The 11,862-nt window shown below is 33.7% G+C and overlaps 5 protein-coding genes across 6 annotated transcripts; 3 read left to right on the top strand and 2 right to left on the bottom strand.

The window, feature by feature from the left end:
- Positions 1 to 1,298: 1,298 nt before the first annotated feature.
- On the top strand, positions 1,299 to 2,683 carry LOC133841755 (ejaculatory bulb-specific protein 3). The gene is made up of 2 exons (XM_062274460.1): positions 1,299 to 1,456; positions 2,198 to 2,683. Exon 2 carries the CDS (start codon positions 2,208 to 2,210, stop codon positions 2,586 to 2,588), a length of 381 nt encoding a protein of 126 aa, XP_062130444.1. The 5' UTR covers positions 1,299 to 1,456; positions 2,198 to 2,207; the 3' UTR covers positions 2,589 to 2,683.
- Positions 2,684 to 2,839: 156 nt separating this feature from the next.
- LOC133841754 (CCR4-NOT transcription complex subunit 11) lies at positions 2,840 to 4,251 on the bottom strand. The gene is made up of 5 exons (XM_062274458.1): positions 4,112 to 4,251; positions 3,556 to 3,920; positions 3,355 to 3,494; positions 3,080 to 3,245; positions 2,840 to 3,010 (listed from the first exon to the last, which is right to left on the bottom strand). Exons 2-5 carry the CDS (start codon positions 3,799 to 3,801, stop codon positions 2,879 to 2,881), a joined length of 684 nt encoding a protein of 227 aa, XP_062130442.1. The 5' UTR covers positions 3,802 to 3,920; positions 4,112 to 4,251; the 3' UTR covers positions 2,840 to 2,878.
- A 283-nt stretch (positions 4,252 to 4,534) lies between these two features.
- Positions 4,535 to 6,550, top strand: LOC133841753 (adenylate kinase). The gene is made up of 4 exons (XM_062274457.1): positions 4,535 to 4,780; positions 5,648 to 5,884; positions 5,940 to 6,107; positions 6,175 to 6,550. Exons 1-4 carry the CDS (start codon positions 4,679 to 4,681, stop codon positions 6,388 to 6,390), a joined length of 723 nt encoding a protein of 240 aa, XP_062130441.1. The 5' UTR covers positions 4,535 to 4,678; the 3' UTR covers positions 6,391 to 6,550.
- Positions 6,551 to 6,890: 340 nt separating this feature from the next.
- On the top strand, positions 6,891 to 10,033 carry LOC133841745 (anaphase-promoting complex subunit 2). Its single transcript, XM_062274442.1, has 8 exons — positions 6,891 to 7,042; positions 7,097 to 7,580; positions 7,639 to 7,877; positions 7,940 to 8,120; positions 8,185 to 8,886; positions 8,970 to 9,233; positions 9,299 to 9,540; positions 9,694 to 10,033. Exons 1-8 carry the CDS (start codon positions 6,980 to 6,982, stop codon positions 9,892 to 9,894), a joined length of 2,376 nt encoding a protein of 791 aa, XP_062130426.1. The 5' UTR covers positions 6,891 to 6,979; the 3' UTR covers positions 9,895 to 10,033.
- Positions 10,034 to 10,082: 49 nt separating this feature from the next.
- Positions 10,083 to 11,786, bottom strand: LOC133841748 (xyloside xylosyltransferase 1). Of its 2 annotated transcripts, none has more exons than XM_062274448.1 (2): positions 11,568 to 11,786; positions 10,083 to 11,503 (listed from the first exon to the last, which is right to left on the bottom strand). In XM_062274448.1, the coding sequence occupies exons 1-2, from the start codon at positions 11,587 to 11,589 to the stop codon at positions 10,083 to 10,085; spliced, it is 1,443 nt and encodes a 480-aa protein (XP_062130432.1). In that variant the 5' UTR covers positions 11,590 to 11,786. The 2 variants fall into 2 exon arrangements, with proteins under 2 accessions (XP_062130432.1, XP_062130433.1); XM_062274449.1 differs by having other exon boundaries at positions 11,572 to 11,785.
- Between the last annotated feature and the right edge of the window lie 76 nt (positions 11,787 to 11,862).

Here is an 11,862-nt window from a genome sequence, read left to right as displayed (position 1 = left end):
AGTATATTTTTTTTCTACAAGTCGAATTGTTTAAGAAATTCTATTTTTTTCATAATTATATGTCTTTATGTACAACAAGATTTTAAAGACAATAAATGTTCGAGAGACTAAGCTTTGGTGTCGGTGTTAACGTTGGCCCTACGCAGATGAAGTTTGTTTTTAAATTTTGTCACGCCATACAATAATATCGAGTTAATAGGTATATTATATATGTATGTATATATATAATACCTAATTTACCTTATTTTGTATATTTAATTTTAATAAAATTTTAAAATTATTTATAAAAGTTGCTGCATGAAATAAGATAATTATTATACCATATGTAAAATAGCTTTGATGAATTATTTAAAATAATTCAACGTACATATGTATGTCGGCCATTTCAAGGACGATCGTGATGTCCTTTGGTATAAAACTATTGGCATATCAAAAAGGACAAATGACCTGCAGACAACAAAAGGACTTCTTTAGTATAGATTGTATCTCGGCCATGTCCTGTCCGATCCTTACTGGACTAGTGTCAAACGAAGTATCTTGGCAAGGACTACTATTCACTCGCAGTTTATGCCAATCGTCCTTGTGGTTCTCTGGTTATCCTGAAATTTGTGATTTCGTCTTGTTTCCCTCGCCCCCGAACTGAAGAATGTGTTGAATCCTTATGTTGGTATTATTTTCCTATTCGCTTCTATACTAGAATAATGATTTAATTCTTATATGTCCTGTATTAGTAAAATATACCATACAGCCTATCTGAATATAAACTAAAGAACGTCAACACTATTGTTATCACTGGTATACGGTATATCTTATGAAGACCGAATTAGATGATTATTTTAGTTTAGAATAATATCATATTATTAATATTAATGGATAATGTTGTTGGGAATTCGAAGAATTGCGCAATCATAACCTTTCTATATTTCTGAGCTATATTTTTTAATTGAAGATGGAAACATACGATCATTTAAAATAGATGTACACGACGTTACACTATATTGACCTGCGTATGCATATTCAATTCTGATGATTCATATCGCACAATGTAATAGGTTCTAATATAACACTTAATTGCAAATTGCTAAGTACCTATACGTCAATAAAAACAATAAAAAATATATATGTATATATATATATATAGCTATATGGATATGTGGGAAAAAAATATATACTAACTTAATAATGTACTTTAGACTAATCACTGGTTTGACATTCGACCGAGAAGGCCTTACGTTTTAAAGTCTAAAAGCAGTGAAGTGCATACAAAAGCGAGTTATAAGTATACCTCATATAAGTTGTAGACGACGACTACTACTATATATGTACATATATCTTGTTGTCTCTAAGTATAAAAGCGAACCTCATTGAGTTCTTCGTCAGTTCGTTCAAGTTTTTTCACTACAACACAACTTGTTTGAGTGGGAAGCTCAAACTTATCATCTGGCACAAATAAACAGTAAGTTTCTCTAACATATTTAGTTATTCGTGTATTCAAAAGACTATATTTGCATTTTCAATTAGTAATTTGGATGTCTATTGTGTTTATTTATGCACGATAATAATACAGTAAATAGATCTATAATGGTTTGTCTATTATAGTCTGCCTATTTAATAACCATTAATAAACACAAGCAAAAGGAAACTTTTCCGTTTGCTTTGTTTGCATCGTATTTAATTTGATTGGATAGGTAGCCTTGACTCCATTTCATCATTTGATTATCCAACAACTTATTAATCCGAAATTAATAAAGTAAATACTCGTACGATATCCATAAACATGATATGCATCATTAGTTTTTCAGAAATGAACATGAGTTGTCGACCTTGAATAATTTTAAATGCGCTAAAAGGATTGAAGTGTAGTTAAACTAGTTGTATAATGTGATCAGACGTTCATTCGTAACTCAAAGTTGTGTTATCGTTAATGAAGTACATATATTTAAAAAAAGACAACATTGTTATCTGAATCTAACCAAGTCATCTGCATCTAACAGCAATAATAAACGGCATTAATTATTCTGATTTCTGGAAATATCATACGAACTTCTTGGTTAGTTAAGTTCGTGTCCTAAGTCATTTCTTAACTAAGAAGAAATGAGATAGGGACGGACTCATTTCCTATTATTTAACTGATTATTTAAGTACATTATAATTGTTATCAATTCAAAATCCTAATATTAAGTATTTTTCTTTGCAGGGTTTTCAAAATGAAAGCTATCTTTGCGATTCTCGCCGTGGCGATAGTGTGCGTTGCAGCTGAAGAGAAATATACCACAAAATATGATAATATTGATATTGATGAAATCTTGAAATCAACTCGACTTTTCGATAATTATTTTAAATGTCTGATCGATACGGGAAAGTGTAGTCCTGAAGGCCGAGAGCTTAAGAGATCCCTGCCAGATGCTTTGAAAACCGAGTGCAGCAAGTGCAGCGAGAAACAGAAGATAAATACGGACAAAGTTGTGCGCTTTATCATCGACAAGAAGCCTGAAGAATGGAAGCAGCTGCAAGCCAAATACGATCCTGAGGATCTATACATTAAGCGTTACAAGGAGCGTGCAAACAAAGCCGGCATTAATGTTTAGATCAATTTTATCATCATAGTGAAAAAACAAAACTCAGTTGGAATAGATGAAAATAATTAGTCGACTATAATAAAAACCTATAATATGTGTGGTAACTTTTAAGCCTGTTTACTTGCGAGTGAAAGGGAATTGATTTATATCCAGTTATCGTTAAATCAAGAAGCTCATTGAGCTTTAGCACAATGCTAATAATGTTTTTGTGATATAAACTTTAAACTTTAGTCTACTTTCTGTCCATGCATCAAAACCAGTTTTTTTTTTTATATTTGATTTATTGTAATTGCTTGTACTCATTTAGATAACGAATTTGTTGTTTGAATTGTGTCGCCTGACTCCAAATGTTTTATTAGTCGGTATAGAGCAGCGGCTTCTTTAATTTTACTAAATCCAACGCAAAATGCTTCAATTTCTATAAACAGTTCCTAGAATAAATGAAAATTCGATTAATAGATAAATTTTGCTTTATAAACTGCAAATTAAAGATACTTTACCTTAACATTTATAATTTTGTTGCGAATTAACGATTGAAGAAATACGCATACTAATCGGACCAAACGGGATTGCATGTATTTGTCTTTGACAGTTTCGCATGTTGAAATACAATTGCTAATATACAAATGAATGAATTCGGTTGGCAAGGGGCAGGATGTTGTCAATCTGCAAGGCAATAATTAATGATGAAGTAGTAACACTTAAGTGAAGGATGAAAGAGTGAAAGATAGTGGAGCTAATTCATCAAATCACATTTTTACATCATTGCACTCACCTATTCACGACTTCCATAGAGTGTAAAGTTATATCCATATTGACAAGTATGTTAAAATATTCCGTAATGTCGGTATTCAACATTAGTCTCAGTAATATTTCAATAGAAATAAGCGGATTGTTCTCAACTAGTTGAGGAAGCTGCAATTCAGATAAGATTGTAAATTTGGAGTCAACATTTTTAAAATATCCGATAAAATACCTTAGCTGGTGTCAATCCATATTGATGTGCAATATTTCTATTTTGCTTTAGTAAATCATCAAATAAAATTTGTTGATCTTGAAGACTTAATGGCTGAATAAAAGCTTGTTCAATTAACAGTTTTGTGTTTGGCGTAACGTAATTTGATTTATCATATAAAACATTTAGATTTTCGCTGCTTGACGGATTGATCCATAACAGCTCATCCTCAAAGTCCATTAATGGTGGAGCGATTGACAAAAACATGTTGGCTATATTTGAATATAAATTTAATATATAGAGTTCCAATGATATGTAAACTTAGTTGGGAAGCTCAAACTGATTTCATCCTCAAATCACACAGCGAATTTGATCCAACCGAAAATCTGAAATGAATTATTAGTTATGTTACATACAGAAAATGTTTTAAATAATAATGAATTGATGTCCTAGGCAATGAATAAAGCCAAAAAATGTAATATCCAACTAATCTGTTGCATCAACGTCAATATGTGTATATCGGATTGTGCATCATGATAGATTTTATTGCAATAGTTGCGGTAATCAAAATAATTACCATAACTCAATACGAATAATCTTATATATCAATTAAACTTGCACAGTTAAAAAATAATCATTTACAAATAGATTGTTTTTCTTTTTTCTCCTAGAGGTGGACAATTTATATCAATATAATCAGAGTATATTTTGTTCATGTTATCGATTTGTTTTTGTTTTATACACTAAAATTAAATTAGTAATACTAATTATTGGCCAAAATGGAATCTGGCAAGAATATTAAAATTACTTACTTTATAATTATTAATTTTTACAATTTATATTTTAATACTTTTCATTTTAAAATTCATAATTCCTATGCATAAGAGCAGTGGAAACAGACTACCGTCAATGCAAACATTTAGTAAATTCGATAACTTCATTCAGACGCGTGCTCTGTTATCACTTAAACCATAGTTCAAAATAGTTCAGTTCCGCGAATAGTTCGTTCGCTCATTGACGACTCAACCCTTGAACCTCGTATGAGACGGCTATTGTTATTATCAAGGAATATAACTAAAAGTTATGAATAGAGGTTAATACCTGCATACAGTGAAAGATATTAAAAATAAGCAATTATAAAACAATGGCGCCAAATGCATCAGTACCCGTGGAACGCTACGAGCCCAGCAGCTCTGGAGTCAACGCGATTCTTTTGGGCCCGCCAGGCTCTGGCAAAGGAACACAGGTGGGTGAAATATTATATAATATAACAGTGACCAGTGGTCGCGCTGATATTGATATCAAACCTATTCACAAGTAGATAAACATAGATACATACATACGCATGTATTTGTTATATGTATACAAGCGATAGAAGCAATACATACAATAGCAATACATATGTATGTATATGCCAGCATGCCAATATTTTCTCGGCCAAAGCCAAGCGGCTTCCGCTATAAATAGACAATTAAAAAGTAGATCATCTTAGAATGTGGTGCTGAAGTAAAGATTTAGCACCCAGCTTTAAGATGTTTTAACTTATTTTTGCACAAATGTATATAATAGCACACACATACTATGTACACATAAATAAATATCAATTGGCCATCGAGCAATTGAATATACATACGAAGTCACGCATGTTGCAAGAGATGCCTGATTTGACCTCTAACTGTTAACGAGAGGTTTCCTAAAAATCACTCATCTATTAACCGACCGGAATAGTCGTTTACTGAACACTAAGAAAACCAGCGTAATACATAAAATTAATGTGTTTTTAAAATGCTTGAGTATTTTAAATAAATATGTATACAAGTAAGATAAAAAAGTTAACCTTTGTTCTTATCGATTTTCATAGTTAAAGCTAATACCATCGAATGATCATTTAATGTATGTATGTATGTATATAATTTCTCGATATCACGCGCAGATTATGAAATTTTTAATTGCTTTAGAATGAAATGTTCTTATCATTTAATTTATTCAAAAATCTATACATATGGACTATAATCAAAAAAGCTTGAGCTGGCAACTGATTGTCAATTAACTGGAAGACTCACAAACGTCTAATGTTTATGTAATAAAATTATGAACTTCTCGTTTTTAATAGGCACCCATGCTAAAAGAAAAGTTTTGTGTGTGTCATTTATCAACCGGTGATATGCTGCGTGCAGAAATTTCATCTGGCTCTAAGCTTGGAGCTGAGCTCAAAAAAGTTATGGATGAAGGCAAACTTGTGTCTGATGAGCTGGTCGTTGATATGATTGATTCCAATCTTGATAAACCGGAATGCAAAAACGGATTTCTTTTGGATGGCTTTCCTAGAACGGTCGTGCAAGCTGAGAAGGTAATAATATTTTCTTTTTCGTTTTTACTGTATATTAATTCATTATTTTATGCAGCTCGATAAGTTGCTGGACAAGAGGAAGACTGGCTTGGACGCCGTGATTGAGTTTGCTATTGATGATAACTTGCTGGTCAGGAGAATAACGGGTCGATTGATTCATCAAGCAAGTGGACGTTCTTATCATGAAGAGTTTGCACCGCCGAAGATTGCGATGAAAGACGATGTAAATAGTTGAAATATTTATTGAGTTATTTTTAATAATTGTAGGATTTTGTTTATGGTTCCAACAGATTACTGGTGAGCCTTTGATAAGGCGAAGTGACGATAATGCCGAGGCGCTTAAGAAGCGTCTTGAATCCTACCACAAGCAAACTAAACCTTTGGTTGACTATTATGGCTTGAGAGGATTGCATTTTAAAGTTGATGCTGCCAAAAAATCAAGCGACGTCTTTTCTACGATTGACTCGATTTTCCTACGAAAATGTGAAGCGAAAGATAAGCTGTAAATTGCAAATTATCAACTTATACTGCTAGTTTTGATACTGCCTGTTATTTCATTTTGATAATCAAATAGTTGAATTTTGAATGTAATTATCAATAGTTGACAAGGTGGCACTGCAGAATTTCATTGTACAGATTTGAAAATAAATACGGGTTTATAAACTATTTCCAAATTATATTTTTTTAAACTTCACTTACTATATCAATAAAACTATATCAAAAAATCTTCTACCGATTTAATAATACCCTTAAAACACTTTTTTTAATTTGAAGCTCGTGTGTTGATATTTGTAAATCAATAGCCGTTCTTTGAAAAACGCTGTGTGCGTTTAATAATTCTTTTTAATACACGAATCGATAATAATTAAATTTTTGAGATTTTTTGAAAATGATAAAATTTATGTTACTTAAACTTGCATATTAGAACAATGATAAGATTTAATAAATTACCTGGATGTGAAACCATCTGGTTATTATCGAAATGGTATATTTCTGGACGAAAATTAGTACTTTTGTTTTTTAGCTTGCGGTCACATTATTGAAAGCGTACATTGTTTATATTGGTTGAACTCGTTCTAAGCGCACAATAAAATAATGGGAGATTTTTCTGCAGTCTGGTCAGAGTTGCTAAAGATATTTCCTATTTTAAATGGCGAGGTAAGTCAGTGAAATAGTCATTGCATATTTTTCGCTTATATCATATGCCCGTAGATTGTGTATCCACTGCAAGAGATTGAAAAGGAAGTCTTTGAAGATGTTTACCGGCATCTGAATAGCCTGGGAAGCGTTGAGACATTTACGGCAATATTGGATTTGGAAGTGGAATCTACAGTTCGTAATATACTTGCCCCAAAATTGTGGAAACAATTGGCGTCCGATGCCGAGCCTAAAGAAAATTCAGACCAAGTTTTGACAATCGCAGAGATTACTGCAAAGGACGGACTTTTTTCTAAGTTCATCGATGCAGTAAACGAACTGTATAATGGGTATAGGTGCTTATTGGAAATGAAGCCTCGCCTCATAAGACTAAATAAAAACGCAGCATCATCATCGGACGTGGAGAACATCAAATCCACTCTACGAAACGCATTGTTAGCTCGCTTGCCGCCCACTTTTAACAGCTTCATTAGCGACTTTTACAGTGTTCACTATGGTCTATTCACCAAGGACTCCATATTATCATCGACGACAATAGGTAGCCATCTCTTTGTTGTTACTGTGTTAATGCGACAAAATATTGTAATATCTTTTAGATTCTGAAGTATTTACTGAACTGCCTTGTCCTGGCTGCCATTATGATCATGATCAGTGTTGTTGCCAACAGCTTACGGAAATGGTGAATTCCACAAACTTAAAATTACTTGAGATGGGCTTAATTGATCGCTTAGCAGGTAGTGCTTTAACCATATTGATTAAACTAAAAATCAAAGAGCACATTAATGATACATGCCTTGGAATATTCGATAGAAGTCACTTAAAACAACTTGAAACCGTAAGTAAATTATTTCATTTCAAAATGTAGCATAAATGCTTAAACTTTATTTTAATTGGCAGTGGATAAACGATGTGGTAATGACTTGGTTGACTAGCATATTTACCGAGTGGAGATCGGGGGATGACATTAATAATAAGCAAATTCCTGAATCTGTGCAAGCATTCAAAGTCAAATTAACATATTTTATGTATGAAACATTTGCACAAAATGTTATTAGTCAGTTCTTCAGCATAATTATAGGCAAGCTCATATAGTGTAATTTTCTTATAGTAGTTGTAGTTGCTAATCGCTTTTCCGTTTTCAGATTATCCAGACTCTACGCCAGCCATTGAGGATCTAAAAATTTGCATGGAAAAAATTGACATGAGAGTACATTTGACTGAATCATTGCGGAGTGCCTTAGAGGCCAGAATATTGCATCCCGGTGTCAATACTATGGACATATTGACAGGCTACGTTGCGGCTATAAAGGCAATACGCCACCTAGATAACACTGGTGTGATATTAGAAATAGTTACTGCTCCTATCAAGGATTATTTGCGAAAGCGCAATGATACTGTCCGAAGAGTAGTCACTGGCTTAACAGAAGAAGGTCCAACAGATTTATCGGAGGAGCTGGCAAAAGGAGAACTCATCAAGGATGGCAAAGATGCGGGTCTCAACGAGTTTAGCAACTGGGAAAATTGGGAGCCTGATCCTTTCGGCATTGATCCTGATGTTTTGCAAATGAATAATTCGAAAATTATTCGATCTGCCGATATTATATCAATGGTTGTGGATATATACGGCAGTAAAGAGTTGTTTATGGTTGAATACCGCAATTTAATGGCCGACCGTTTACTGTCTCAACTTGATTTCAATTCGGAAAAAGAAATTCGTAATCTGGAATTACTGAAAATAAGATTTGGAGAATCTCTCTTGCATAGCTGCGAAGTCATGCTCAAGGATGTAACGGACTCAAAGAGAATCAATGCTCATATTCATGGAGACGGCAACATCAATGAGAGTATGTGGTTATTTGCTTGGATAATTAAAATGGTTAATATAAACGTTTTTTTTAATATATATATATATATATATTTTATTTAGGTACATTGTTTGATATAACGTCATTAATAATTTCTGCGCAGTTCTGGCCATCATTTAATAAAGAAAGTTTACAATTGCCTGAGGAACTAGAAAACGAATTTAAAAAGTTTACCAAAGCATATGAGTCATATAAAGGAAATCGAACTCTTAATTGGCGTACTGTGACTGGACGTGTAAATATTGTCATTGAGATTGGCGAACGAGTCATGGAAATGACAGTACCTCCCACACAGGCTGTGATTATTTACCATTTCCAGCATAAGAGTACGTAGAACTGACATATTTGTAAAGCCTCTTTTAAATGAATTCTCTTTTTTTGTCTTCAAAAGGCGTTTGGACTCTAGATGAGCTTAGTAGCCTGATTAAGGTGCCTCCATCTGCGTTAAGACGTCGCATTAGTTTTTGGCAAAACCATGGGTTGATTACCGAAACAGAGCCTGGTGTCTTTAGCTTATTGGAAGAGGAATCTGAAAAAATTGAATTCGAAGAAATGAATATTACAGATGCCGACGAAGAGGACTTGGAGTCTGCAATGGCATCTGCTAGTGACCAACGCGAGGAAGAACTACAAGTAATATATACAAACTATGGTATAACTCGCTTAGCAGTCCCGATAGAACGTATGCGTCAGATTTTTGGCTGCTACTTAAATTGGACAAAATGCAGCTAATCATATTATACTATATTTACAATCTAAAACACTATTAACAATTATATTCCTCAGGTGTTTTGGTCGTACATTGTTGGTATGCTAACAAATCTGGATTCAATGCCAATCGATCGCATTCATCAGATGCTGAAACTATTCGCTTCAAACGGCGGAGGTGTTGAGTTTACACAAGATGAATTAAAACATTTTCTGCAGCGCAAAGTACGAGAGCATAAATTGCTATTTTCAGGTGGAGTTTATCAGTTGGCAAAGTAAATTATCACCTTTTTATATAAGAGTTTCATTTGATATTCCATTAAACCTCAAAAGGTAATTATAAGGCGGCTGCAAGCCTTTCGCTGAAATTTTTGTATAAAAGATCCAATTAAAATATGTACAATGCTATTTTATACAATTGCATTTATTTAATGAATACATGGGGTTTACATAGTTTTTCGTTTTTATTACTCAGGAATGCGTGTATTACAATTACCATGGTACATTTTGATAACGCCTTCGCAACGAAAGTACGCATCAAATATATTACTATAGCCGTGATCTTTCCACCACGTACAAAGCTGTCTATTCCATATACAATCTAATCTGTATATTAGGTTCGGGTACTCGTACCCGAGCAGTGTAAAAAAGTCCTGGTCACCTAGGTGTCCCTTGAAGGAGTATTTTGAAACTAATCTATGCACTTCGTATTGTGTGAGCACCTCCAAATACGTTTTTGAGTCTCGAATGCGATTTAAAAGCATAAGTACTACACCAGAATTAAGGCCCGGGTAACCATGACGCTCATGATTGTTGTGATTCGTTATCAATTTACTATTCTTATTGTTCTTAACTAATTGCATAGGATGATACGGATTCCCAAAATTCGATTTCGGAAATCGTACACGATAACGATAGAGTATGTGGCGATAAACTGGCGTAAGTTCCGGCGCCAGCCCAAATAGTTGATGGGGTAAAAATCTGTCAAATTCTGCAAACAATAACCGAACATCTGAACGAAAAACAATATCACAATCGAAAAGAATCGCGCGACTTATGCTTTTGTCGGCAATGCGATGCAAGCCAAGCGATAGGAAAAAAAGTGAATCGCTATAATATGAATTGGGCATGGAACTGAAATATGGAGACAGTTTGGCAGTTATATCCTGTATAATATTTGAACATATCTGCACGTCGTACATCGTGTATATCACTATTCTACGAAATTTTCGAATTTTCCGTTGTAGTATGTCTAGCACGGACATCTCGCTCTCCTTATCCGTGATAATATGCAAATGCAGTTGCGCATTGGTGTGCTTAAATAAACTATGTGCAAATAGATCGAACTTCATTTGAAGACGATAGTTTTCTCTAGTGTATATAACAAATATATTATAGTCGGATGATGATGTTTTGTTCAGATGCATCGATGAATAGTTTAATAGATATTGCATGGGCTTGACGATTGGATTATTCGAATTGGATGCGTCGCCACCGAGACCTTGTGGTTGCTCATTTTGAGGATAACTTGTCTGGAGTTTAGCAACATTTGTAATTTGATTGAAGCGACTGGACAGAAATACCGAGAATATCTTATTGCGAAACAGTAGATCCGTGTAAGCAAAGATGATGAGCAGACCAATAAAAATCAATGCCAATGATATCGCTAGCTTTTTTTGCCATCGACATCGAAATGTCGTCCACCTTTTAGGGCTTTGACGTGCTGCACTTCTACGGTTTACAATTAAGGTCACATTTTCGTGTTCGTCCAGCAGTTGAGACTTGCATTCCATATTAATATTGGCCGGATAGGTTTTATATTTCCGACTGATGTTGTAGAAAGCGTACTTTGCCATTTTAAGATCAGTAGTAATAAGTTCATCCGTACCTGTCACAATAATAACAACAAATTCCATTCAAAATTCAAATACAAATATTATACATGCACGTACATACACAAACATAAGTCCCCATTCAGCGCTTTTTGTTGGTTGACTTCACCGCAAACCAAATAATATTCAAATATTCATATTTCACTAAAACACACTGAATGGAAATTTTAAAAATAAAATTACAAAATACATATTTATTTAATAAATAGTTGAATTCAAAATCTAGAACATCAACATTTTCTTTTGATCAATAAACCTCCAATCCAGAGTGACCACCCGTTTAATTCTATATTACACCATTAAATATAAGCTCACAGGGAGGGTTGCAAAAACATCGATTACCCTTGAGTCCTGG

Source organism: Drosophila sulfurigaster, chromosome 3 (assembly GCF_023558435.1).
Source record: "Drosophila sulfurigaster albostrigata strain 15112-1811.04 chromosome 3, ASM2355843v2, whole genome shotgun sequence".
Lineage (NCBI taxonomy): Eukaryota > Metazoa > Arthropoda > Insecta > Diptera > Drosophilidae > Drosophila > Drosophila sulfurigaster.
The sequence above is the reverse complement of the archived record's forward strand: the minus strand, read 5'-3'. Positions and strand labels throughout refer to the sequence as shown.

Bases quoted from the DNA above. Each gene is read 5' to 3' on its own strand.
- LOC133841755 (XM_062274460.1), top strand. From the start codon at position 2,208: ATGAAAGCTATCTTTGCGATTCTCGCCGTGGCGATAGTGTGCGTTGCA.
- LOC133841754 (XM_062274458.1), bottom strand. From the start codon at position 3,801: ATGTTTTTGTCAATCGCTCCACCATTAATGGACTTTGAGGATGAGCTG. The intron at 3,495-3,555 runs GTATTTTATCGG...TCTGAATTGCAG, and splicing joins ATGGATTGACACCAGCTAAG to CTTCCTCAACTAGTTGAGAA. The intron at 3,246-3,354 runs GTGAGTGCAATG...ATTGCCTTGCAG, and splicing joins TCTATGGAAGTCGTGAATAG to ATTGACAACATCCTGCCCCT.
- LOC133841753 (XM_062274457.1), top strand. From the start codon at position 4,679: ATGGCGCCAAATGCATCAGTACCCGTGGAACGCTACGAGCCCAGCAGC. The intron at 4,781-5,647 runs GTGGGTGAAATA...CGTTTTTAATAG, and splicing joins GCTCTGGCAAAGGAACACAG to GCACCCATGCTAAAAGAAAA. The intron at 5,885-5,939 runs GTAATAATATTT...TATTTTATGCAG, and splicing joins CGGTCGTGCAAGCTGAGAAG to CTCGATAAGTTGCTGGACAA.
- LOC133841745 (XM_062274442.1), top strand. From the start codon at position 6,980: ATGGGAGATTTTTCTGCAGTCTGGTCAGAGTTGCTAAAGATATTTCCT. The intron at 8,887-8,969 runs GTATGTGGTTAT...TATTTTATTTAG, and splicing joins AGACGGCAACATCAATGAGA to GTACATTGTTTGATATAACG. The intron at 9,234-9,298 runs GTACGTAGAACT...TGTCTTCAAAAG, and splicing joins TTACCATTTCCAGCATAAGA to GCGTTTGGACTCTAGATGAG.
- LOC133841748 (XM_062274448.1), bottom strand. From the start codon at position 11,589: ATGGGGACTTATGTTTGTGTAT. The intron at 11,504-11,567 runs GTACGTGCATGT...TTATTGTGACAG, and splicing joins GGGGACTTATGTTTGTGTAT to GTACGGATGAACTTATTACT.